At 48.0% G+C, this 25164-nt stretch overlaps 1 protein-coding gene across 3 annotated transcripts in view; it reads left to right on the top strand.

Annotated features, from left to right (window-relative positions):
- LOC147701007 (phospholipase A2 inhibitor and Ly6/PLAUR domain-containing protein-like) overlaps positions 1 to 22295 on the top strand; it is a 256617-nt gene extending 234322 nt beyond the window's left edge. For all 3 annotated transcript variants that reach the window (XM_086929830.1, XM_086929832.1, XM_086929831.1), the window contains 2 exons: positions 10406 to 10549; positions 21428 to 22295. In XM_086929830.1, the coding sequence (XP_086785956.1) occupies positions 10406 to 10549; positions 21428 to 21621 (338 nt within the window). In that variant the 3' untranslated portion in view covers positions 21622 to 22295. The remainder of the gene's footprint in view (positions 1 to 10405; positions 10550 to 21427) is intronic.
- Positions 22296 to 25164: the final 2869 nt, after the last annotated feature.

Raw genomic sequence — 25164 nt, 5'->3', positions numbered from 1 at the left:
ATGGGGGGAAAAAGCAGGCACACCTGCCTGCTTCAACTGACATGAATTAATTTGGGGATGACTTATTAGTGTGTCACTGTTTTAAAATTCCAGTCTGGCACCTGCTTCCTTATCTGTAATTTGCTTTCTGTTGCAGTGCAAATTTTTTTTCCAGGACCTTTGTGGCCTACTTGTAGCTATTCTATGAGCCTGCTGTGAGGGTCAGAGCAGGGTCATACAATTGTTGCAACTAGCAACTGAACTCTGTAGTGGCCCTTGTCACTAAGCACTACAGGGAATGGTTACTAATGATGAGTTTGAACTTTTGAACCTGCTTTCTTTTTTGCAAAACTCGTTTTTCTGCAGAACAGCATTACAGCAACTGTAATGCCCCAAACAAGCTTATATGAAAAAGTTGATTTCTAATCCAAAAGTTATCCAAAGAAAATCAAAAGGCCTCAAATCCAAAAAAGTGCAGGCAAATGTCAACCTGAGGAGTTATTCTGATAAAAATCATCATTTTCAGAAGGTCTATGCTGCTTGCTAGTAGATTTCTTGTGCAGAATTGCAATTTTTGTAATTTCGTGAGTGCGAGATTGTTGCTGCCCGCCGCACCTACACGTTTGCAATTGCGAACTTACAACGCACGCCCCAAAATTGTATCACCAAGAAAAAAAAAATCAGCTGCGTGTAAATTTGCGGATTTTCGGTAAATTCGCGAGTGTTCGCAGATTGCGAATTTACCGAAAATCCGCAAAATCCGCGAGCGGAACGGATTTTCCACCCATGCTTACTAATGGCCGAGGACCCAGAGACATTTTCTCGCTTGGCGAGTGGACTTCGGAACTTTGAATTTAAGCACAGCCGAACTGATGGACTTTGCTCTCTTGAGTGTGCAGGGTGGGGTGAGGGGGTGTTTTGGGGTAGAGGGAGGGGATGGAGTTGAGAGGGGGATGGGACATTGTATTTGATGCTCTTATATTAAACGCTACTGACTAGCAGATTTCTCTGTTTGAGACTGTATTGCACTATCCTTTATGCAATAAAGGTTTTTGAAACTTAAAAAATTATTATAATTTGACATATTGTAACCAACTGCTTTTCTATGAGAGATCCAGCCTTGCTACAGTGAAAAACAACTTTGGGGTTAACAGTTAATTTGTGCATGTGATCTCCAAAACAGAGCAACAGAAGCTGAATCCGATTCTAAGCAGGTCAGACCCTCAACACTTATGTAAAGGTCTCTAAAGCTCTTGTACATGTGCTTTCGTTTGGGATCACCCATATGGAAAATTCAAGTATTAAAACAGAGGGAATGCTAAAACGACATCATGTTTAGCTCAACAAATGGGGAGTATCTCACCTATATTGGAAGTGTTTGCATGTATAGTGAGGTGTATCAAACAGAACTTGAGAAAAGCAAATAAAAAATTGAATACATTTAATCGGATTGTTAAAACCAAAAGTAAAGATTCATGCTGGACACCAAAATGGGACTCAGTGAATAGTGTACTTGATAGAAAATCACAAACATGCCTCAGTAAAATAGTTGTAGAGCTTCCGAACAGCAGGGCTCCGCACAGAGAATCCACACAGTTCCACTCACTAAAAGTAGCTCAGAGAGACATTTTAAGCAACAGTTACTTGTTAGCACAGACCTGGGTATGTCAGAATAGAGGTTTTCATGTTTGTGGAAACCTATTGCAGCTCTCTTCGATGTGGCCAGGCAGCCCTTTGACCTTAAGAGGCATTAACAGGATGAAAAATGAACTTGCTGTCCCTATAAAGCCCCTCCACTGGGCACCATGGTTGGTTCTTGTTGGAAATTGGGTAATTAGTTGGGGGGGGGGTGAAACTCTACTCAAGCAGGAACCACAATCTTGGCCAGGGTGAAACACAAACAAAATTAGCCAGTGCTTCCTCTAATAGCTTGACACAAAGCAGAGGCAATGTATAAAGTATACATGTAACACTTCAAACAGTGATAAAGTGAAAACACAGCATAATATAAATCGCACACCAAATTAGAAACATAGAGAACACATTAATACATTTTTTGAGACCACATTGACAAAAATCCAATCAGTAAAACTGGATACATGTAATTTTGAAGATGTAAAGATGTAAGTGAGAATGGTGCCTAAAATCATAAAGTGCCAACTGTGGTTATCTGGTGAGGCTGGATTTGTACAAAGTCACAAGTTCAAACTGACCATGATGGAGTGCAGGTCAGATAAAGGGACAAAGTTAGGCCAGGCACCTTTAACCCTGGTTGTGGCATGTTGCAAGTCCCGTGTTGAGGATGTGTAGCACAAACAAGGCAATGTGAGGTGCAGCGGCAGATGTGGGGACAACAGTGATGTGAGGTCCTGTGTTGTTGAAGATACCATCGATGAAGGGCTTGCGATGCTAAGTCCTGCATCAAATATGCATCACGTAATTGCAGGTTCTCAAGAAGCTGCAGGGCTTGCGATGTTGAGCCCTGTGTTGTCGCAGAGGATGCCGTTGATGAGAGGCTTACAATCCAAAGGCCTGCATTGAGACTGTGTTGTTCAGGAGCCGTTCTAAGGGAGCTGTAGGCTGAGAGGCAAAATCCTGCATCGGGTATACATCACCCAGTGGTTCAGATGCAGTTTTGTGAGGTGATGCATCGTGCAGTGGTTCCAATGTGTACTTTTTGCGAGGCACTGCATTATGCTGCGTCTGTTCTGTTAGGACAACAGCTGGGCTGGCAGAGCACCTTCAGGTCCACTTCAAAAGATCCAGGACTGGGGTGGCACCACCTGGGGGACACGACTCACAGCAGACTGAGTCTAGGTGCTATGTTCAAGATGGTTAAAGCCTGTTCTGTCCCTGAGACCTCTGATCAAGAGGCTATCCAACTCGCCCTTGGAGTCACGCTGGTGGTCTTGGATTCAAGGATGCAGCCCCAGTCTTTCACTTGGGCAGCAGAGTGGCAGTCCTTCTTTCAGAGTAGCATAGCAGTCTTTCTGGGCCTTTTACAGGCCCAGAGGTGTACTAAAGAGCTGGGTGTAATTGTCTGGTATTTATACTTGGTGCCAGCTTTGAAGTAGCGGAAGGTTCTGGAGTTTCCCACCACCAGAGGTACATGGAGTTTCTTGCCTCCCTGCTCTGGCCCCAGCTTGTCTGTTGTCACAATAAACTAGTGTCAAACCCTCTTAACAAGTCAGTGAGGGCCCATCCTGCCAACACATATGGTTACACTGTCTGGGAGCAGCAGATTCTTATAGACCCTCTGCTGCCATGTTTGCCTTAACCATCCCCCCTCAATTCACAGCACCTCACAGACACCCTGGCTTGGCCAGCAGGATTCACCCCTGGTCTGCCATTTGGGAGTCTTGGTGTGCCTCTAAAAACATATAATATGCTCTCATTCAACAACAGCATACTTTAAGAGAAATACAGCCTGCCATCAGTCACCCCTAGCTGATCCATGAACTCACCTTGCCTTAGAGATCCTCAGTTAACCGATACAAAACTCTAGCAGACTGTGGAAGCCCTCACAAGGTTTTGAACCTCAACTGACCTTCAGAAACCCCCTGCAGGGTGTCAGTGATCTTCCTCCCTTCTCAGACATATAATCTGAACATTCATGCATTATATTTTATTTCCTTTTGAGTTTTATCCAACACCCTGATGCCTGGAAATGTCCTGGCTCTAAATCTTCTGGTCGAAGTAGGAATCAAACTTCATTTGGCTGGAATAGACTGCATGCAGCAGGCCATAGGTGTATTGATCTTGCGCACACAAAGTAATGACCCATGAGCAGAAAGAAAAGGCTGGTGGGGTCATATGGAGAGTAAAACATTGTTAGAGATAGGTAAGGTGTCTTGAAGAAGAAAAGCAGACTTTTGAAAATTATGCATTTATGCTTTGAAAACCAATTAAGTTTCTTCAAGTTATTAGAATTAAGGGAATGCACAGAACTTTGAGTAATAATTGTGCTTGGTAAAAGCAACTCCTGTGGAGAAACACATGGAGGAGTTGGAATGTGTCACCCCAGAGTTCCCATCTTGTCCTATATTGAGCTCTGAGACATCCAAATAACATATGGAGGAAAGTCTAGGGGATTGCTCCGGCTAGGGGTGCTACATAAGGACAGATTAGGGTAGAGCTCAGTGAAGAGACCTGAGGGACTCCACAAGCATGTTTAACAGCAGGGAAACAGAGAAAAGAAGCTACAAGATCACCTTAGTCTGACCAAAGAGGAAAGAGCTGATCCATCCTAAAAATGAACCCTGAGCCCTGCTCCATTTTAATCCATCTACACCTGTTCAGATGGCATTCATGCAACCTCAGAGCTCTGGTCTTCAACCGGCCAAACATCATTATCTTCTGTGACTAAGCAAGGGGATGGGACGCCTGCCACTTTCTCCTTGTGGCTACTCCCTTGGATTTCAAAGATGCTAGAGAGAGCAAACAATTGTAATATTCCCTGCAGTAATAACTGAGACATCCACTTAAGTGACAAATAACAATTGTTTAAACACGTATGTGGTGAATAGCACTAGAAAATAATACAGAAAAATATAAGTTCGCTGGACAAAAAAGCTTTTTGTTCAGCTCACTCCCAGAAGGAGATTTCCTCCCTGTATATTTGGCCTGGTGGTTTGTCACGTAGTCCTGTGTAGGCAATGAAGTAGTTAAAGAGTCTGCATGCCTTGGCTCCAGATAGCATACAGAAAGAAGTTAAGGTGGAAGGACTGCTTGATCGATGCTGGTAAATGGAGAAGGCTTAGCCCAACCCAAGGATATTTGTGGTGAATATATAGAGATGAGGATGGTGGTGACAATCATACAGTGTCTTTTTGTAGGACAACTGGGTCGGCGTCTTGTAGCGAAGAGAAATACTAAAGGCATAAAATGCAGCACTGGAAAAAGAATCAATCAATCAATCAATCAATAATTGCATTTATATAGCGCACTACTTACCCAGAGGGTCTCAAGGCGCTGGGGGGGGGGGGGGGGGGGGATATGCTACTGCTCGAACAACCAGGTCTTGAGTTGCTTCCTGAAGGCGAGGTGGTCCTGGGTCAGGCGGAGGTGGGTCGGGAGGGAGTTCCAAGTCTTGGCGGCCAGGTAGGAGAAGGACCGTCCTCCTGTGGTGGCTCTTCAAATGCGGGGGACGGCGGTGAGGGCGTGGCTGGTCGGTCGAAGCTGGCGTTAGGGGGCGTAGAAGTTGAGGCGGCTGTTGAGGGATCCTGGGCCTAGGCTGTGTAGGGCTTTGTGTGCGTGGGTGAGGAGACGGAAGGTGATTCTCTTGTTGACCGGGAGCCAATGCAGATCCCTCAGGTGTCCGGAGATGTGGCTGCGACGGGGGATGTCCAGGATGAGTCGTGCTGAGGCGTTCTGGATCCGCTGGAGTCTCTTCTGGAGTTTTGCGGTGGTTCCGGCGTAGAGGGTGTTGCCGTAGTCCAGACGGCTGGTGACGAGGGCCTGGGGGACCGTCTTTCTGGTCTCGGTGGGGATCCACCGGAAGATCTTACGTAGCATGCGCCGGATGTTGAAGCACGAGGAGGAGACCGCGTTGACTTGTCTGGTCATGGAGTGAGAGGAGTCCAGGATGAAGCCTAGGTTGCGTGCGTGGTCTGTTGGTTTGGGCGCGCTGCCTAGGGCTGGGGGCCACCAGGAGTCGTCCCAAGCGGCGGGTGAGGATCCCAGGATGAGGACTTCCGTCTTATCTGAGTTCAGTTTCAGGCGGCTGTTCTTCATCCATTCGGCTACCTCTTTCATCCCTTCGTGAAGGTTGGCTCTGGCGGTGGCGGGGTCGTTGGTAAGGGAGAGGATCAGCTGGGTGTCGTCGGCGTAGGAGATGATGTTGAGGTGGTGCTGGCGTGCGATGTCTGCGAGGGGGCTCATGTAGATGTTGAAGAGGGTTGGACTGAGCGAGGAGCCTTGAGGGACGCCGCAGATGACTTCGGTGGCTTCAGATCTGAACGGAGGGAGGCGGACCCTCTGTGTCCTTCCGGCGAGGAAGGAGATGATTCACTCCAGTGCCTTCTCCTGGACTCCGACGTTGCTGAGGCGTTGTACTAGGGTACGATGGCAGACAGTGTCGAAGGCCGCGAGGAGAGGTCGAGGAGGATGAGGGCCGCAGTTTCTCCGTTGTCGAGCAGCGCTCGGATGTCATTGGTGACTGCGATCAGGGCGGTCTCGGTGCTGTGGTTGGCCTGGAAGCCAGACTGCGAGGGGTCGAGGGATCTGTTCGTCTCGAGGAAGGCGGCCAGCTGCTTGTTGACGGTCTTCTCGATGACTTTAGCAGGAAACGGGAGCAGCGAGATGGGGCGGTAGTTTTTGAGGTCGGTGGGGTCAGCCGATGGCTTCTTGAGTAGTGCGCTGAGTTCGGCGCTGATCGGAGTCCAGGCGCGGAGGTGGTGGTGGGGGGCGGTGGTTTGGTCGTGGTGTTCGTCGGTTGAGTGCTGAAGCTGTTGTGTATGTCCGCGATCTTGTTGTGGAAGTAGGAGGCGAGGGAGTTGCAGAGGTCTTGCGAAGGGGTGATGTCGTTGTTTCCGGCGTTGGGGTTGGGAGGTCTTTGACGATGTTGAAGAGTTCTTTGCTGTTGTGTGCGTTGTTGTCCAGTCGTTCCTTAAATGCAGTTTTCTTGGTGGCGCGGATGAGTTGGTGGTGTTTTCGGGTGGCGAGCTTGAGGGCAGTCATGTTGTCCGGTGTTGGGTCTCTGCGCCAGGTTCTCTCGAGGGCTCGGCAGTTCTTCTTGGAGCTCTTGAGTTCGTCGGTGAACCATGGGGCTTTCTTGCTGCCGGGTCTGCTGGGCGGGGTCCTCAGGGGGGCGAGCTCGTCTGCGCAGTCGCTGATCCACTTCGTGAGGTTGGTGGCCGCCTGGCTAGGGTTCGTTGTGCTGGTGGGAGGGTTCATGCTCAGGGAGGACGCGAGCTGGTCGGCTGTGATCTTGTTCCAGTTCCTGCGTGCAGCCTGTTGCTGGTGGTGGTGGATCGTGGTCCTTGCGAAGCTGAAGTGGACGCAGCTGTGGTCCGTCCAGTGGAGTCCGGTGGCGTGGCTGAAGGCGATGTCCTTGCTGGATGAGAAGACGGGGTCGAGTGTGTGTCCGGCGTAGTGGATGGGGGTGGTCACCAGTTGCTTGAGTCCCAGGTTGGCGAGGTTGTCCAGCAGGGTGGTGGTGTTGCGGTCGTTGTTGTTCTCCAGGTGGAAGTTGAGGTCCCCTAGGAGGATGTAGTCAGCGGAGCAGAGGGCGTGTGGGCTGATGAAGTCGGCGATGTCTTCGCTGAATTGTGTGCGTTGTCCAGGGGGTCTGTAGATGAGGGTGCCTCTGAGGGTGGTCTTGGGGTTGATGTGGACTTGGAAGTGCAGGTGCTCGGCGGTTGCGAGGGTGTCATCGGTGTTGGTCGTGATGCGGATGGTGTTCCTGTGGACGATGGCGATGCCTCCTCCGGTGTGGTTGATGTGGTCCCTTCAGATGATCTTGTAGCCGTCTGGGATGGCGATGGCGATGTCAGGCGCTGAGGAGGCGTTCATCCAGGTTTCGGTGAAGAAGGCGACGTCTGGGGCTGTGGTGTCGAGCAGGTTCCAGACCTCCATGGCGTGCCTGTGAATGGAGCGGGTGTTGAGCAGGATGCATTTCAGGTGGCTGCTGCTGTTGCTCGTCTTGGTTGGTTTCGTTGTAGAGCAGGTCCGGATGCAGGTGAACTTGCAGGAGTTGCAGCAGAAGGGTCCGTGGGTGCGTCTCGGGGTGGCTCGGTAGCAGCCCGGGACTCGGCCGGCGTTGAGTGCGTTGAGGGTGGCGGCGTCGTACGTTCGGCCGGTGGGCTGGGGTCTGCGGGGGTCAGGGGTCGTGGTGCTGGGCGCGGTCCAGGCGCGGACAGGCTCAGACGGGCTTACCTTTGGCGCACCTTCGGCGCTCAATCGGTGCTCCTGATGCGCGCGTCCGCTGCGCTGTCGCTCTGGGGGCATCATAAGAGGGAGCTGGGAGGGAGGGTCTGCGGGGGGGAGGGGTGGTATGCGGGAGCCAATCGGGGGGCGGGGCCTCGGGCTGGGGCGGCGGGAAAATCTGGCGCGGTCCTCGGGTGTCTGGGGTGGCGGGAGGCAGGGGGCTCGGCGGCCCTTGGTGGCTGGGGTGGCGGGAGGCAGGGGGCTCGGCGGCCCTCGGTGACTGGGGTGGCGGGAGTTACAGTTATCACACTAAAAGTCAGCTCACAATTGATAGTTCTGCAGACTCTTGAGGAAGTGGTGCCCCTACTTGTTGGCTGGTCCTTCTTTAGTGAGTGAGGTGGTGTCATAGACCGGGTCAATTACACTTCCATCAGTGCTTTCTCAAGAGTACGGAGAGGCAAAATAACCTGATAGTCATTTAGAGGCACCATAAAGATGCAGAGTAGCATCACTCCAGCACAGGCTGATTGTGGAGGTAGACCGTCATCAGCATGCAGGCTTACATGAATGCTGGGCCAAATCACATCATGCCTATGGTTGTACATCAGCCACCAGGCAGCCACCTAAAGATATACCTTTCTTTCCATGTATTCAGTGAACTGAGTATAGGCCCCTGGCAGAGAGCTCTTTTAATTCATCCCCTCCAAAGAGAGGCTCAAGGGTCAGCCAATCCCCATGGAGGGCAGCATGGACCATTGGTTGCCAAGCTCACCAAGAACGCCTCTACCCCAGTGACTATGATTGTGAACTTAGGGTGGACATTTGACAAGAGTATGCATTCAGGGCTACGACAAAGCCCTTCCCATTACAACATGTATAAGTGGGACCTCTCCTGATTTGTGATGATGGTACAACAAGACCTACATTTGTGTAACTACCCACCCATCAGGCTGCAGAAGGCAACCCAAGGTCCAGTGGAGCTTAACTGAAGGCCTTCCAATGTCATAGATGGTAGAGTGGTACTTTTCTCCTGGCCATGGAGGTTTAGAAAACTGGTTCGGTATGGTATAAACACTCCATCCTAACAAGCCTGAAGGTGAAACTATGGCATGCTGTTAAATTTCGGTACGTCAAGCCTGCCTAAGTTTACCAGGGGAAAACCTATGGGGCCAGATGTAGGACGACAAATACCGGTCAGTTACCGCCGATTTCGGCCGTTACGACCGGTATTTGCTGTTTGACATGTAGGGGGCCTTATAGTTACTGAATCGGTATATTTACCGATTAGGTAAATTTACTGATTCTGTAAAATACACGAATCAGTAAATTTACAGAATTGGTAAATACAGATGTAGGTGGCACTTTAAACAGTGCCACAGGCCCTTACCGATTCGTTATTTAACACCAAATACTATTTGGTGGTAAATAACGAATACCTGTGTACATGCACATCTGTGCATGTACACCTGTGCCATATGGCACACAGAAATGCCCTAAGGGCATGTATGTGTGTCACATGGCACACAAGCCTGAATCAGGGGTGCAACAGGGTGTCAAAGTGACACCCTGCCCCCCTTGTAAAATCTGTAATTTTACCGAATCTGTATTTACCCATTCGGTAATTAACATTGATTCCTATGGGTCTCAGGAATCAATGTAAATTACCGAATCGGTAAATACCGATTCGGTAATTACCGAATCATACAGATTCGGTAAAAATTACCGATTTTTTTTTACCTACACCTGATTTACCGAATCTAGAATACCGAATCGGTAAAATTCGCTATTCTGGAGTCGGTAAATCAGATTTACCTACATCGGGCCCCATGGTATTTACTGTATCATGATGATTTAGGTGTGTTAAACACCAAAATCTGAATTTTATTCCCAATAAACTCATAATAGGTGTTATTGATCGCACCTGATAAATAACGTACCCCGTGGTATTGTTATTTTTCAGGAGAGTTTAATAAAGCATTAGCTCATAATCAGGGCCTATGGGCTTGATTACGTTGAGGTGTTATTTAATGGCCCTTGTCAGTCATGCTTCCATGTGATACCTTATTAATCAGGTGTGATAAATATGATCTATTGTATCAGGAATAACATCCAGATTTTGGTGTTTAACGCACCCAAGTTTTGCATGATATTATAAATACGATATTAACGAATGTTGAATATTTAACAAGTTCGATATTATTGGATGCTTTAATAAACCCAAACTCATATTTTGTTCCTTGCAGAAAAAGGGGTTTACGCACAGGGCGGAAATTAACGAGCCACTCATAGTTTGGCCCTCGGTTGGGATCTAACCTACTGAGCACTGCATGATGTTGGCATAACATCAGACTGACTTCACCACCAAACCTCTGCATTACATCCTCTTAATACCATTTGATAAACCACGGTTTCTCTGCCTGTCAAAACTCAACATACCCCATAGCGTCAGTCTTCTTTGAAAGAGGCGGTCTTCCAGTTCGTTTCTTCATCGCGCTCTCACAGGTACAATGGCGGCAAGGGTCTATTCACTGTACAAATAAAGTATTTCATTTTGTTTTAGTGCCATCACCCAGTAGTACACAGAACGGTGTTATCTGCCAATCTTGCCTGGCTGCATATGCCACTTCCTGCTATACGTCGGAAACCATGAAGTGCACTGGAGCGGAGACAAAGTGCGCTCGTTATTCCCTCACAACAACCTCCGGTGAGCCTCTCTGTTCATTTAAATGACTTTTACTCAACTATTAATTTTAATTTTGGAAGTCACATCAACTTTTGTGGTGGTGGAAGGGAGTTAAATTCATTTTCTTTTAGCACATGAGATTTTTAATTTTGTGATGCACTAGGAATCACTAATGAAACTCAAAAAGTGTTTCATACCTTAGGAATATGATTTACTAATTGTGATTTGCACATCTGGCCCTTACCGCTTTACACCATATAAAAAGCCAAGAATGTACTCCTGGCAAATGCAGGAGCAAGGGGCAGATGTATCAAGATTCCATTTTGCGATTTCTAAATAGCGATTTTTAAGGAATCGCTATTTAGAAATCGCAAAATGGAATGTATGTAAAAAATCGCTATTTTTTGCGGTTTCTTAGTCTTCCTTATTTGCGAATTTGCAATTTACGAATTCCCAATTAAGGAAAAATTTCCCATTCATTCCTATGGGCCAGCAGGCCCATAGGAATGATTGTGAAATAAATCTCAATTTGCGATTCGCAATTTGCTAATCGCAAATTTGAGAATTATTTCAAGGGTGCAGGGGTGTCTCAAGTACAACCTGCTGCACCCCTGAAATGTACATGTGTGTGCATATGGCGCACATACATGCCCTATGGGCATGTGTGTGCGTCACAAAATACCAAATTGTGCATTTTTAAAAGAATTCGCAAATTACCATCAACTACAAGTTGGTGGTAATTTGCGATTTCTTAACCAAAATTCGTAAATGAAAAATGCTACATACATAGTGTTAGACCTGTCTGCTTCTGGGAAGACTCTAACCATCATGATTTATTTTTGTCCCCCTTAGCCTCCCAGAGTTTCTATTTTTATTTTTACATGTGTCCATCAGGAATTTTTAATGCTGTCAGGGGGCTAGGTGTTCCTTGGCGATGACGCCATTTTTCCCTCATAACTTGTGAGGCCTAGTCACCCCCTTGAAAATCTAGGGATCTCCAGAGACCTAAAATGGTGTCCACCAACTGCCATAACGGACACTACTGGAGGACAGGTCCATAGGATAACATTAGGGAACTTTCTGGAATTAACTAGAGACTTCTGCAGGTCTCAGGCCACCCTATATAAGGCCAGTGACCAGCAGCCATTTGGTGCTGACCCCAGAGTAGAGGAGTGAGGCAGTGGTGAGAGGAGGTGGACACACTGAGAGCAGCTAGTTTGTCACTGAGGCTGACAGTTACTTCAGAGGATTGTTCCCCCTTCAGCCTTTGACCGATCCCTCTCTCAAGACAACAACTATTGATAAAGAAATCGAGCTACTTGAGGAAGCAGCCACTCACATCTTGGAATCCCATTAAATCCTCTCAGGATACTCTTAACTGAAGATATTCCTGGCTACCCCTAACCAGCGCTGAGCTTACCGGGGTCGTGGAGTAGCTGAAGTGAAGGCGGGGGTCTGTGGCACCCTGGCGACCTGAGGAGCGAGGGCGCCGTGTGTGGACATCCTTCCTGTGAGGCCAAAGTGAGAAGTGACTGGAGGGAAGCTGCGGCGCTGCTCCGATCGGCATCGGGACCCCGGGGGCACCGGCCGCGTCAAGGGAGGAGGTAGGCGCTTCCGCGCATGTCCAGCGTGTAAACGCTTCTGTGGAGGCAGGAGGGGCCTAGGTTCGAGCAGGCCCGGAGGAGACAGAGCAGCGTCTGCGTGGCGAACGACGTCCTCCCTGGGAGCCAGCGCGCAGAAGCGGAAGGAGAGTGAGCGCGATCGCGCATGCCCAGCTGAGCAGTGCCGACTGAGGAGAGCCGATCGCGTCGGAGCACCGGTAGCCGTTCCCCCATCCTGAGGAGGCAGAAGCGCCACTACAGACGTCACAGTAAGGAGCCGGTGGGCCAGAGAAGCTCCCTCGATCTCTCCCGACCGCCGACTGCTGCCAGGCTTCAGCGCGAGTGGGAAGAGCACTCGCATCACATCCAGGAGCTTACAAGTAAGACGGGTAGAGTGGGGACGGGAGGCAGCAGCACCGGGGGAAAGAGACAAGACGGTGGGACTGCAACTGGGACACAGACTGAACTACACGAGAAAGCATAAATGAAGAGAACGGGCTAGTGTCCAGCCCAAACCTAACTAAAGTAACCCAATAGTAACTGGAGCAGAAAGGTGGAAGTGGTGCAGGGAACCACAGGGTTCCTGGGGGAAGACCCCTACAGTTAGTGATAAGTGAAGAAGTAGATTCTCTACCAGTTAGGTGTGCCTGTCAATCAGAGGGAGGGGAATCTTACTAATATTATTGTGTCTTCCCTTTTAGCACATGACTGGTGGGTTATACAGTGAACATCTATATTCAGGTCTTGCTGTTGAGTTGAGCAGTGCTTAAGAGCTGTGGGGTAAAGTACCTAATAATGAACCTGTAAAAACGTATTGCACTATCAGTCTGCATCTTCTTTTCAGTAGATTTATTGGGGGAGTAATGTGTCATTGTACGTTAATATGAAGTAATCTTACAGAGTGTGAAGCTAATGAGATTCTCTTAACCAACCAAAGAGTCACCCTTATGCTTTACTGTACCATTGACAATAGTATGTGATTTACTGCCCTTTTTCCACAGCTGGAAGAGTGAAAAGTAATTTCCCTAGTAAAAGTGTAATGTTTATTCCTAAAAGAAATTGATGTTATAACCTGTATGATTTAAAATCCAAAGAGCTATATTATTTTTATAAAAGGTAACGGTATTTTTCCAAACAGAGGTGTTGTGTCTTTATTTTAGTGGTTCATCACTGTGTTACTGTGGGTGAGATTTGTAAGTACTTAACCAACGCCTTGAGTTAGCTGTAGACCACTACTGTGCCAAGCTACCATATGTAGGCTTGGGTAATCTAGGTCCAACATAATTGGTGTTTCAGCGGTGGGATAGCGGATTTGTACTTACACTCACTTATTAGTAACGCAGTGCCAACCACGAGACCCCACCTGGAGTTTTCTCCCTGCGGCCCTCCTAATTTACATTTTTGGTTTTTCTAAATTGACTTCTGGCGGTGGGTGGAGGTTGACCTCAGGTCACTCTGTGGATTTCTCCTGTGTAGCATTTTATACTTCAAATAAGAATGGAGGTAAATGTGGAAGAGCTAGACAATTACACTGTGACCCAATTGAAGGAATGGTGTCAGCAGCAGGGGGTGTTTTTCAAGAAAGGCGCCAGAAAAGTTGAGCTGCTGACCAGTATTCGGGCATGGGTAGAGGCTCATTCCGGGGAGGAGGTAGATCCTGAGGAGAGTGACAAGGACACTGTCCTGGAGACCGCAACACTGTACCAGGCGGGAGGGGAGAACCTTGTAACAGGTCCTAGAACACCTTCTAGAGTGGGCAGTAGTGTGTCAGAGAGGGGCCTGACCGACGCCGAGTTAGAAGACAGGAGGGAGGAGAGGAGGATGAGAATAGAACTAGCCAGGATGGACATGGTGAGGGAGGAAAAGAGGTTGGAGCATGAGCGGACCATCAAGGAGATGGATTTGCAAGCCCTAAACTTACGTACCCCCAAACCAGAGAATGGTGGCAGCGATATCCAGACCAACACCAGGGAACCTAGACCGTACCTACCAAAAGATATTATGGCTTGTTATGTACCCAGTGACGACATTGCTAAATGGCTAGCCGCCTACGAGGTCTCGCTGAGGGCCCATGGGATTCTGGAAGTCCACTGGGGAGGTGGGTTGTACAAATACATGCCCCCCACTGGCAGGGATACTTTGTTGGCCCTTGACCAGAGTGAACAGACCTACTATCCGGCTATGAAATCAGCGCTGCTCAAGAAGTTTGGGTTGACCCCTGAGAAATATAGGCAAAAGTTCCGGGGCAGCTACAAGCTGGGCACACAAAACTGGGTAGATTTCTTGGACTACTCCAGGAAGGCCCTGGAGGGTTGGGTAAGAGGCAGCGAAGTAGGAGACTATGAGGGACTATATGACCTCATACTTAAGGAACACCTACTCGAGAAGTGTCTTCCCGAACTCAGACAGCATCTGGTGGACAGCAAGCTGACCAGCCCCAGGAAGCTTGCTGAGGAGGCGGACATCTGGGTTAGTACCCGGGTGTCGACTAAGGGGACTGGAGGGAATTCCCAGAAGCAAGGACAGGGCGCCCCCCAGAAGAAAGAGGGAGGGGAAACTAAGAGGGAGTTCTCAAAAGGGCCACAAAATACTTCGCAAGGAAGGGGCAGAGGATTCATCCCCAAGAGTAACCCCCCTCGCAACCCTACCCCTGGCCAGAGCCAGCAGCCAAGGGTTGTTCATTGTTTTGAGTGTGGTGGTGTGGGACACTATAAAGGAGATGTGAGATGCCCAAAAAGACCACCCCCTCCCACTGGAGGAAAAGCCCCGGGAATCACTAGTGTAGTGCTCGGGGAGGAGATGCCTTTGGGTAATGGAGGGGAGCGGGCGGGTGTCACCTTAGTGTCCCTGGGAGATAAGGAGATGGTTCCCAAGACCCAGCTGCCCTCTAATACTACTAAGTATGAGCAGTGGGTCACCATCAATGGCCGTAGAGGGGAGGCTCTGAGAGACACAGGAGCCAGCATGACTATGGTAAGGAGTCAGCTGGTGTCTCCAGAGCAGGTCATCCCAGATGTACTCCATCCCGCCGTAATGGCTGACGGCAGACTGGGCCACTACCCTGTGGCTGAGGTTCCCTTTGAGTGGGGAGGGGTTGCAGGTCCACTTCGAGTTGCCGTAAGCCCTGCCGTGCCTGTTGACTGCCTGTTAGGGAATGATATGGAGCACAATGCTTGGAGGAGGGTGGAGTACCAGACTCACTCTGCGATGCTGGGACCCCCTGACTGGACTTGTGTCAGCACAAGGTCAGCGACTGCCCGAAGGGGAAGTTTGCTTACGCTGGAGCCTGGAACAATGGCCCAGCCGGCTGCCAGAGAGGAGAAGGACAAGAGGCCGGAGGACCCTGCCTCGACATCTCCACCTCGTGAGACAGCTGGACCACCTGCGGAGGTGGATCTGGAGTCCACAGGGGAGAGTGTTGCTTCCCTGGAGAACCTACCCACCCCTACTGAATGGCATGTGGAGGGAGGTCCTTCCCGGGAAGAGTTCTGCAAAGCTCAGAAAGAGTGTCCTACTCTCGAGGGGCTGCGGCAACAGGCCAACGCCCAGGCAGCGGGAAACATTGAAGGGAGCTACCGGATTTACTGGGAGGATGGACTCCTCTACAGTGAGCCCAAGGCACCTGGCCATGGTTCAGCCAGAGCCTTGGTGGTCCCTCAATGCTTTAGAGCCTTTCTACTGGAACTGGCTCATGAGATACCATTGGCAGGGCATCTAGGACAGGACAAGACCTTTGCCCGGCTTGTCCCCCACTTCTACTGGCCTCGAATGAAAGTGGCGTCTGATACCTATTGTCGGACGTGTGTGTCCTGCCAAGCTAGTGGGAAAACAGGAGTGAAGCTTAAAGCTCCCCTGGAACCACTACCTGTCGTTAGCACCCCCTTTGAGAGGGTGGGCATCGACATTGTGGGGCCATTGGATCCACCAACTTCGGCTGGTCACCGGTTCATACTGGTTTTGGTGGATCATGCCACACGGTACCCAGAGGCAATACCTCTGAGGACCATCACTGCACCTGTGGTGGCAAGGGCCCTGATGGGGATCTTTACCCGAGTGGGTTTCCCCAAGGAGGTTGTGTCCGACAGGGGGACTAACTTCCTTTCAGCATACATGCGGGCTATGTGGAAGGAGTGCGGAGTTACCTATCGGTTAACCACTCCTTATCACCCACAAACCAATGGTCTTGTGGAAAGGTTTAACAAAACCTTGAAAGGTATGATACGGAGTCTACCTGAGAGCCTGCGGAGGAAATGGGACATCCTCCTACCCTGTCTCTTGTTTTCTTACAGGGAAGTGCCACAAAAGGGAGTGGGCTTCAGCCCCTTTGAACTTTTGTACGGGCACCCTGTACGGGGACCTCTCAGCCTGGTGAAAGACGGATAGGAACGGACTCCCAGAAAGCTTCCCCAGGACGTGGTGAGCTACATGCTGGCCTTCCGGAGCCAAATGGCTAAGTTGTGGAAGCAAGCTTCAGACAACTTGGAGGCCAGCCAAGCAGTGATGAAAGAGTGGTATGACCACAACGCTCACCCGGTGGAACTGGAGCCTGGACAGAAGGTGTGGGTGATGGAACCTGGAGAGCTAAATGCCCTCCAGGACCGTTGGACAGGCCCCTTTGAGGTGTTGGAAAAGAAGGGGAAGTCCACCTACTTGGTGGATCTTAAGGCCCCGAGGCAGCCCCACAGGGTGCTGCATGCCAATCGCCTCAAGCCACATCATGAGAGGCCCGCGGTTGTCTTGATGATGGTAACCGATGGAGCAGAGGAAGAAGAAAGCGAACCTCTCCCTGATCTTCTCTCGTCCCAAGAAAAGGATGGGTCGGTGGAGGGAGTAATTCTCTCGCCATCCCTAACTCCTGAACAGAAGAGTGATTGCCGCCAGATCCTGGAGCAATTTTCTTCTCTGTTCTCCCTTGTCCCGGGTAGGACCCACCTGTGTACCCATGACGTGGACACAGGAGACAGCCCACCTGTGAAGTCTAAAATCTACCGGCTGTCGGACAAGGTGAAGGTCAGCATCAAGAGTGAAGTCGCCAAGATGCTGGAGCTGGGAGTGATTGAACCTTCTGGAAGCCCTTGGTCTAGCCCGGTGGTTTTGGTACCAAAGGCTGCCCCACCAGGCACCACACCTGAATTGAGATTCTGTGTGGACTACCGAGGCTTGAACTCAGTGACCAAAACTGATGCACATCCTATCCCACGGGCGGATGAGCTGATTGACCGGCTGGGAGCTGCTCAATACTTAAGTACCTTTGACCTAACTTCAGGGTACTGGCAGATTTCCCTTACCGAGGAGGCGAAGGAAAGGTCAGCCTTCTCTACACCTGAGGGACACTACCAATTTCGTGTGATGCCCTTTGGGCTCAAGAATGCCCCTGCCACTTTTCAGCGGCTGGTGAACAGGGTCCTTTCTGGAATGGAAGCTTTTTCTGCTGCATACCTGGACGACATTGCTGTCTTCAGTAGCAGCTGGGAGGACCATTTGCAGCATCTGCAAGCTGTTCTTCATGCCCTGCAACAGGCTGGATTGACAATCAAGGCCAGCAAGTGTCAGATCGGACAGGGGTCGGTGGTGTACCTAGGTCACTTGGTGGGCAGAGGGACGGTGCAGCCCCTCCAGGCAAAGATTGAGGCTATCATCGCCTGGGAGCCCCCCAAGACTCAAACAGAGGTCCGAGCCTTCCTAGCCTTCCTGGGCCTCACTGGATACTACCGCCGCTTCGTGAAGGGGTATGGCACTATCGTGGCCCCCCTCACTGAGCTTACTTCCAAGAAGCAACCCCGACGGGTAGTCTGGACGGAGGCTTGCCAGCGAGCCTTCATGACCTTGAAACAAGCATTGTGTTCCGCTCCCATTCTCAAGGCCCCTGATTTTGCTAGAGAATTCATTGTCCAAACAGATGCGTCAGAACATGGCATTGGGGCAGTGTTATCGCAGCTAAATGATGAGGGCTTGGATCAACCCGTGGTCTTCCTGTCCAGGAGACTACTCCCCAGGGAAAGGAGGTGGAGTACAATTGAGAGAGAAGCCTTTGCGGTGGTCTGGGCTCTGAAGAAGCTGCGACCATACCTGTTTGGTTCGCACTTCCTAGTTCAGACTGACCATCGCCCCCTTCGTTGGCTGATGCAAATGAAGGGGGAGAATCCCAAGTTGCTAAGGTGGTCCATCTCCCTACAGGGAATGGACTTTAGGGTGGAACACCGACCTGGGGCAGACCATGCCAACGCAGACGGTCTATCCAGGTATTTCCGCCTTAGTGATGAGGACTCCCAAGGGGTTGGGTAGTTCTCCCCACTTTCAGCTGGGGGGGACGCGTGTTAGACCTGTCTGCTTCTGGGAAGACTCTAACCATCATGATTTATTTTTGTCCCCCTTAGCCTCCCAGAGTTTCTATTTTTATTTTTACATGTGTCCATCAGGAATTTTTAATGCTGTCAGGGGGCTAGGTGTTCCTTGGCGATGACGCCATTTTTCCCTCATAACTTGTGAGGCCTAGTCACCCCCTTGAAAATCTAGGGATCTCCAGAGACCTAAAATGGTGTCCACCAACTGCCATAACGGACACTACTGGAGGACAGGTCCATAGGATAACATTAGGGAACTTTCTGGAATTAACTAGAGACTTCTGCAGGTCTCAGGCCACCCTATATAAGGCCAGTGACCAGCAGCCATTTGGTGCTGACCCCAGAGTAGAGGAGTGAGGCAGTGGTGAGAGGAGGTGGACACACTGAGAGCAGCTAGTTTGTCACTGAGGCTGACAGTTACTTCAGAGGATTGTTCCCCCTTCAGCCTTTGACCGATCCCTCTCTCAAGACAACAACTATTGATAAAGAAATCGAGCTACTTGAGGAAGCAGCCACTCACATCTTGGAATCCCATTAAATCCTCTCAGGATACTCTTAACTGAAGGTATTCCTGGCTAACCCTAACCAGCGCTGAGCTTACCGGGGTCGTGGAGTAGCTGAAGTGAAGGCGGGGGTCTGTGGCACCCTGGCGACCTGAGGAGCGAGGGCGCCGTGTGTGGACATCCTTCCTGTGAGGCCAAAGTGAGAAGTGACTGGAGGGAAGCAGCGGCGCTGCTCCGATCGGCATCGGGACCCCGGGGGCACCGGCCGCGTCAAGGGAGGAGGTAGGCGCTTCCGCGCATGTCCAGCGTGTAAACGCTTCTGTGGAGGCAGGAGGGGCCTAGGTTCGAGCAGGCCCGGAGGAGACAGAGCAGCGTCTGCGTGGCGAACGACATCCTCCCTGGGAGCCAGCGCGCAGAAGCGGAAGGAGAGTGAGCGCGATCGCGCATGCCCAGCTGAGCAGTGCCGACTGAGGAGAGCCGATCGCGTCGGAGCACCGGTAGCCGTTCCCCCATCCTGAGGAGGCAGAAGCGCCACTACAGACGTCACAGTAAGGAGCCGGTGGGCCAGAGAAGCTCCCTCGATCTCTCCCGACCGCCGACTGCTGCCAGGCTTCAGCGCGAGTGGGAAGAGCACTCGCATCACATCCAGGAGCTTACAAGTAAGCCGGGTAGAGTGGGGACGGGAGGCAGCAGCACCGGGGGAAAGAGACAAGACGGTGGGACTGCAACTGGGACACAGACTGAACTACACGAGAAAGCATAAATGAAGAGAACGGGCTAGTGTCCAGCCCAAACCTAACTAAAGTAACCCAATAGTAACTGGAGCAGAAAGGTGGAAGTGGTGCAGGGAACCACAGGGTTCCTGGGGGAAGACCCCTACAGTTAGTGATAAGTGAAGAAGTAGATTCTCTACCAGTTAGGTGTGCCTGTCAATCAGAGGGAGGGGAATCTTACTAATATTATTGTGTCTTCCCTTTTAGCACATGACTGGTGGGTTATACAGTGAACATCTATATTCAGGTCTTGCTGTTGAGTTGAGCAGTGCTTAAGAGCTGTGGGGTAAAGTACCTATTAATGAACCTGTAAAAACGTATTGCACTATCAGTCTGCATCTTCTTTTCAGTAGATTTATTGGGGGAGTAATGTGTCATTGTACGTTAATATGAAGTAATCTTACAGAGTGTGAAGCTAATGAGATTCTCTTAACCAACCAAAGAGTCACCCTTATGCTTTACTGTACCATTGACAATAGTATGTGATTTACTGCCCTTTTTCCACAGCTGGAAGAGTGAAAAGTAATTTCCCTAGTAAAAGTGTAATGTTTATTCCTAAAAGAAATTGATGTTATAACCTGTATGATTTAAAATCCAAAGAGCTATATTATTTTTATAAAAGGTAACGGTATTTTTCCAAACAGAGGTGTTGTGTCTTTATTTTAGTGGTTCATCACTGTGTTACTGTGGGTGAGATTTGTAAGTACTTAACCAACGCCTTGAGTTAGCTGTAGACCACTACTGTGCCAAGCTACCATATGTAGGCTTGGGTAATCTAGGTCCAACACATAGCATTTAGGGAATCGCAAAATTGGATTCCTTACATGCTATGTCAAAATAAGGAGTCGCACATTTTTGCGATTCCTTAATTTGCGAATATTTTATGCATGCAAAAGCATGCAAAAAGACAGTTTGCGATTCGCAAACGGCTTGATACATCTAGGCCCAAATACCTTCCTAGGATGGAAAGCAAAGGAATAGCTTTGCAGTTGGTCAGAGTGAAAAGAAAAGAGTTTCTCCATGATGAAAAATATTTTCCATGAGGAAAAAGAATTGGCATCTCCATATGAGCTCACTTGGAAAGAAAATGTGTGAGCAAAATTACATATGCATCTACTCTGTTAAAATGAAATTCACTAACTATTTCTGGTGCCTTTGGAAGCCTACAGCTGTTGTTAGACAGGGCCCTCTTTCTGGGAATATTTGAGGTTCCTAAAAGTAATGTCTGAACTCATGAAAGGTGGTAGAATTTCATGTTTCGACCCTCACTAGGAGGGTCTTCCCGTGGTAACTGGAGTTGAAACAGCTGAAATCTCTGGAAAAACATTGCACAGAATGAGATATATTCAGGGGAAGGAGATGCGATGAGCCAGCATTTTCAGTTATGCCCATGTCTGTGTGAACAATCAAGGTCCAGAAATTAATGACTTGCGTGTCCTCCCTCTCAGTACCTGTACCAGGTGGTAACAGTAACTCCAGCGACCGGAATTACCGGTCCAAATACCCAGACTCTCATAATTGGGAACTCTTGTGCAATGCTATTGCTTCTGCAGAAGATTCACAAAGGTGAACTTGTAGGGAAAAACTATTCACATATTATCCACTTTGTATGGGTTGCATGTCTTTTCTTGCTCAAATCCCACCTTCTCAATTTTATGACTTTTTTCTATTTCTGCAGACTCTCAGACCACCACTTTTGCTGTACGTGGCTGTGCGACTCCAAGTCTCTGTGCTCTGGGAAGCTCCTCATCGTCAAACAATGGGTTAATCATAACCACTGACCTGGCCTGCACGGACAGCAGCATCCGCCTTCAGCCGGGCATCCTTCTGTCAGCCATCTTGGGGATCTTTCTGATCAAAGTCTTTGTTTGATTACTCTTGCAGCTGGTAGATAGCAGTCTCTCGTCCTTGTTGCATTGACAAGCGTGCCGCAGATATGCTCACAGGTCCAGCACTATAGTGAGTGCTCACAATTCTTTGAGGAATTTTATGTAGCGATTTGTATGATTTTCAAAGTTTCTTGACAAATCTCTCCCCTTCCTTCCAAATGTCAGTGCCAGGATGGGCTTATGCAAAAGGCGGTACAACGTAATAATGAAATCAAGGTAGTGGGCAAGGTGCACAGTGATTTGGTCAGTGGTTTTCCTAATCACAGTTGCATCTGATGTTAATGAGGTTGGGTGCTCCTGCAGGTAACGTGTCCGTCCGTCACGTTAATACATTGCTGCTAAATGCGTGCATACATAAATTATGAATACATCCCTGCGGTTAGGGCACTCCTTAGGTTCTTTGAACAAGACTCCCAAACAGTTATCTTTTGTTTTACTTCTTTTATTTTTCATTGATTCTTATTGGATATTTTATATCATATCATCAATGGTTCATTATTCATATCGCAATGCTTTTACTTTGTAAGATCCTTCACAGTCTTTTAAACGCTCCGATGCATTTCGGGCTTTTTCCAGGAGCTCTACAAAATCAAAATGAGATATAGGCAATGACTGAAATGTACCATATCAATGCATCAATAAACAACCTAGAAAACATGTAATGAAGTGAGCCCATGCAAACGTGTGTGAGTGGTAAAAAAGAGCCAGGGTGAACGAAAAGTGAACGAGGTGTGAACCGTGAACGGGTAAACCATGTGAGTAAGTGGACTTACTACACTTACATGTTGACACTTCAAGATGGCTGGGCGGAGCGTGTGCGAGGTGTATGTTAATTCATCAATTCTTTTCATCATTGGGACCCTCACTCAGATTGGTGGTATATCTGAGTCAGCTCAACCTTATTCCAAGGAGCTCTTTCATACTGTAGCTGTAGTTAGTAGACTATTTTAAACCTCTCTAGGGTATATCCCACAGGCCTTTATTTATTGTGGATTACCCTGATAAAGGTTCAAAGCAATGGTACTAGTCTTCACCAAAGTGGATGTTTTGAGTTACCTATGACCCTAGCATCCTTGGTCTACGTGTTATGGTTGAAGAATTAGCCCCATTGGGTCTTTTTTTTATTTTTTATTTTTTTTATTTATTGTTTTATGCAAGGATATACAGAAATGGTCAATCACATAACAATACAGAAGAACAAAAAATAAAACGATAAGAAGAAAACAAAAAACAGCCAAAGTAAAATAAGAACCACATCAGCATGTCGCTTCTGTTATAAACAGCATCAAACAATGTCTAAATCCATCAGTTATAAACTCCCAAGTTTTTTTCACCAAAAGCTCTTCTTCTAACCCCTTTGAGTTTATATATGGCAGATTCAATATTATACATATATAATAATCTTTCCCTCCAACTAAAAAATGAAGGGGGGTCTGCATTAATCCATTCCCTGGTAATACATGCTCGGGCTACTGCCATACAAATAAAAAGAAAACAAGTTAAAGGTTTAGGTCTTGACATTCCAGCCTCTAAACCAATTAAAACCGTCTCGGCCGTTACTTTAATGTTAAGCTTTACCACGGCACTGAGAAAATTCTCATTTGTTTAAAGAACTCTCCCAATTTAGAGCAACCAAGAAACATATGTTCAGCATCTGCAGCATACAACCCACAGCGAATACATTTTGTCCCAGTTGTCGTATTCAATTTTGTAACTTTGCTAGGGGTATAATAATGATCATGTAAACACATAAAATGTTGAGATTTCATCATCCCAGTTATTAAGCATTCGGAGGCAAGTTTAACTGAATCATAGACCCTAATATCGGGTATCCCCAATTTGCCAGCCCACCTCCCCTGACATTCCATTAAATCGTCCCCAAATTCTTGCAATAAACAGAAGTAGAAAAGGCCTATTGGTGTTTTTTTTTTGCAAAAGATCCAAAAGGGGAATTTTATTCATTTTAGTTACTGAGAAAAGTGATGGATTTTGAAAAAAGCTGGGGATTTGAAGAAACTTAAAAAAGTCATTTTTACTTAATGAATATTTGCTCTGTAATTCTTGGAAAGAGGCCAACTGATCTCCACAAAACAGGTCACCCAAATAGCGCACACCTTTCAGGTTCCATCTAATCGCCACTAAGTCGCAAAAAATGGTGGATGGTAATAGACCAGATGCTTCAAAAGGTGTATATGCATTCAGTTTAGTTAACCCCAAATGTTTCAGAATTTTTTGCCACACCATAAAAGCTGCTTTCAATACCTTAAATTTCGTCTTCTTATAGTAACTGGGCTCTGTCATCTTAAGAAAATGGGATTTTGCTCCTTCTCCTAAAGTCAGCTCATATATAGAGGGGGAGCTACAGGCAGGTATTCGAACTCGCTCCCCCATTATCAGCGGACTAATAAATTGTAAAGTTGCCGCAAAGTAATAAAACAAAAAATACGGAACATTCCATCCTCCGTGCTCTTTGCTAAGAATCATTTTTTTGAGGGCCTTTCGATGTCTTCTATACCCCCATAAAAATCTGGATGTTGCACTTTCTAAATTTCTAATACAAATAGGGGAGAATTCCAGGGGTATAGAACAAAAAAGGTATAAGACCTTGGGTAGAATCAACATTTTTAAAACGTTGGCCCTGCCATGCAATGATAAATGTAGATAATCTAGCCGTTGCAATGTAGAGTTAATCTTAGCAAGCACTGGGTTCATATTTAGATCCGGGATGCAGGATACAGGTAGCGAGATTTTGATCCAAAGATATGTAACCTCAGAGACGGTCGGGAAATTAGTCTGCATATTATGCCCTGCACATAAGATCTGAGTTTTTGACAGGTTTAATTTGTACCCAGAAAAAATGGTGAACTCTGACGACAGATCATTAATAGCTGGGACCGCATTTTGAACATCAGTTGTGATGACAACAATATCATCAGCGTAAGCTAATGCCCGATAGTTTACGCTGGCCAAACAAACTGGTTTAATCCTCTATTCCATATTAAGATAATTAGGTAAAGGGTCGATATAAAGTGCAAAAAGTAAAGTAGAGCAAGGGCACCCCTGTCGGGTACTCCTGGTGATTGAAAAAATAGAGGACACCTGTGAATTTATTCTAATACGTGCTTTGGGGGTGACATACATAGTTTTAAGTACAATTATAAAGCCCTCGCCAAATCCCTTTCTGTCCAAAATATCACACAAAAAAACCCAGGCAACCCTATCGAATGCTTTTTCAGCATCTAACGAAATTATTCCAATATTCGATTGAGTTGCCTAGGCCCAGTCTAGAAAAGTTATAATTCACCGAATATGGTCAGTTGTGTCACGTGCGGGGATGAAGCCATGTTGGAATCTAGAAACTAAAGGGGTTATAACTGCAGAGAGTCGGGAAGCCAATATTTTAGAAAAAATGTTGCTGTCTGCATTTATTAAAGAAATAGGACGAAAGGAAGATGGAAGAAGATGAGGTTTATCCTTTTTTACAAAGACCGTAATTGTTGATTCTTGCCACGATAAAGGGGATATA

This window comes from Lissotriton vulgaris, chromosome 7 (genome assembly GCF_964263255.1).
Source record: "Lissotriton vulgaris chromosome 7, aLisVul1.2, whole genome shotgun sequence".
NCBI classification, from domain to species: domain Eukaryota; kingdom Metazoa; phylum Chordata; class Amphibia; order Caudata; family Salamandridae; genus Lissotriton; species Lissotriton vulgaris.
This window is presented reverse-complemented; position numbering and strand designations above follow the sequence as displayed.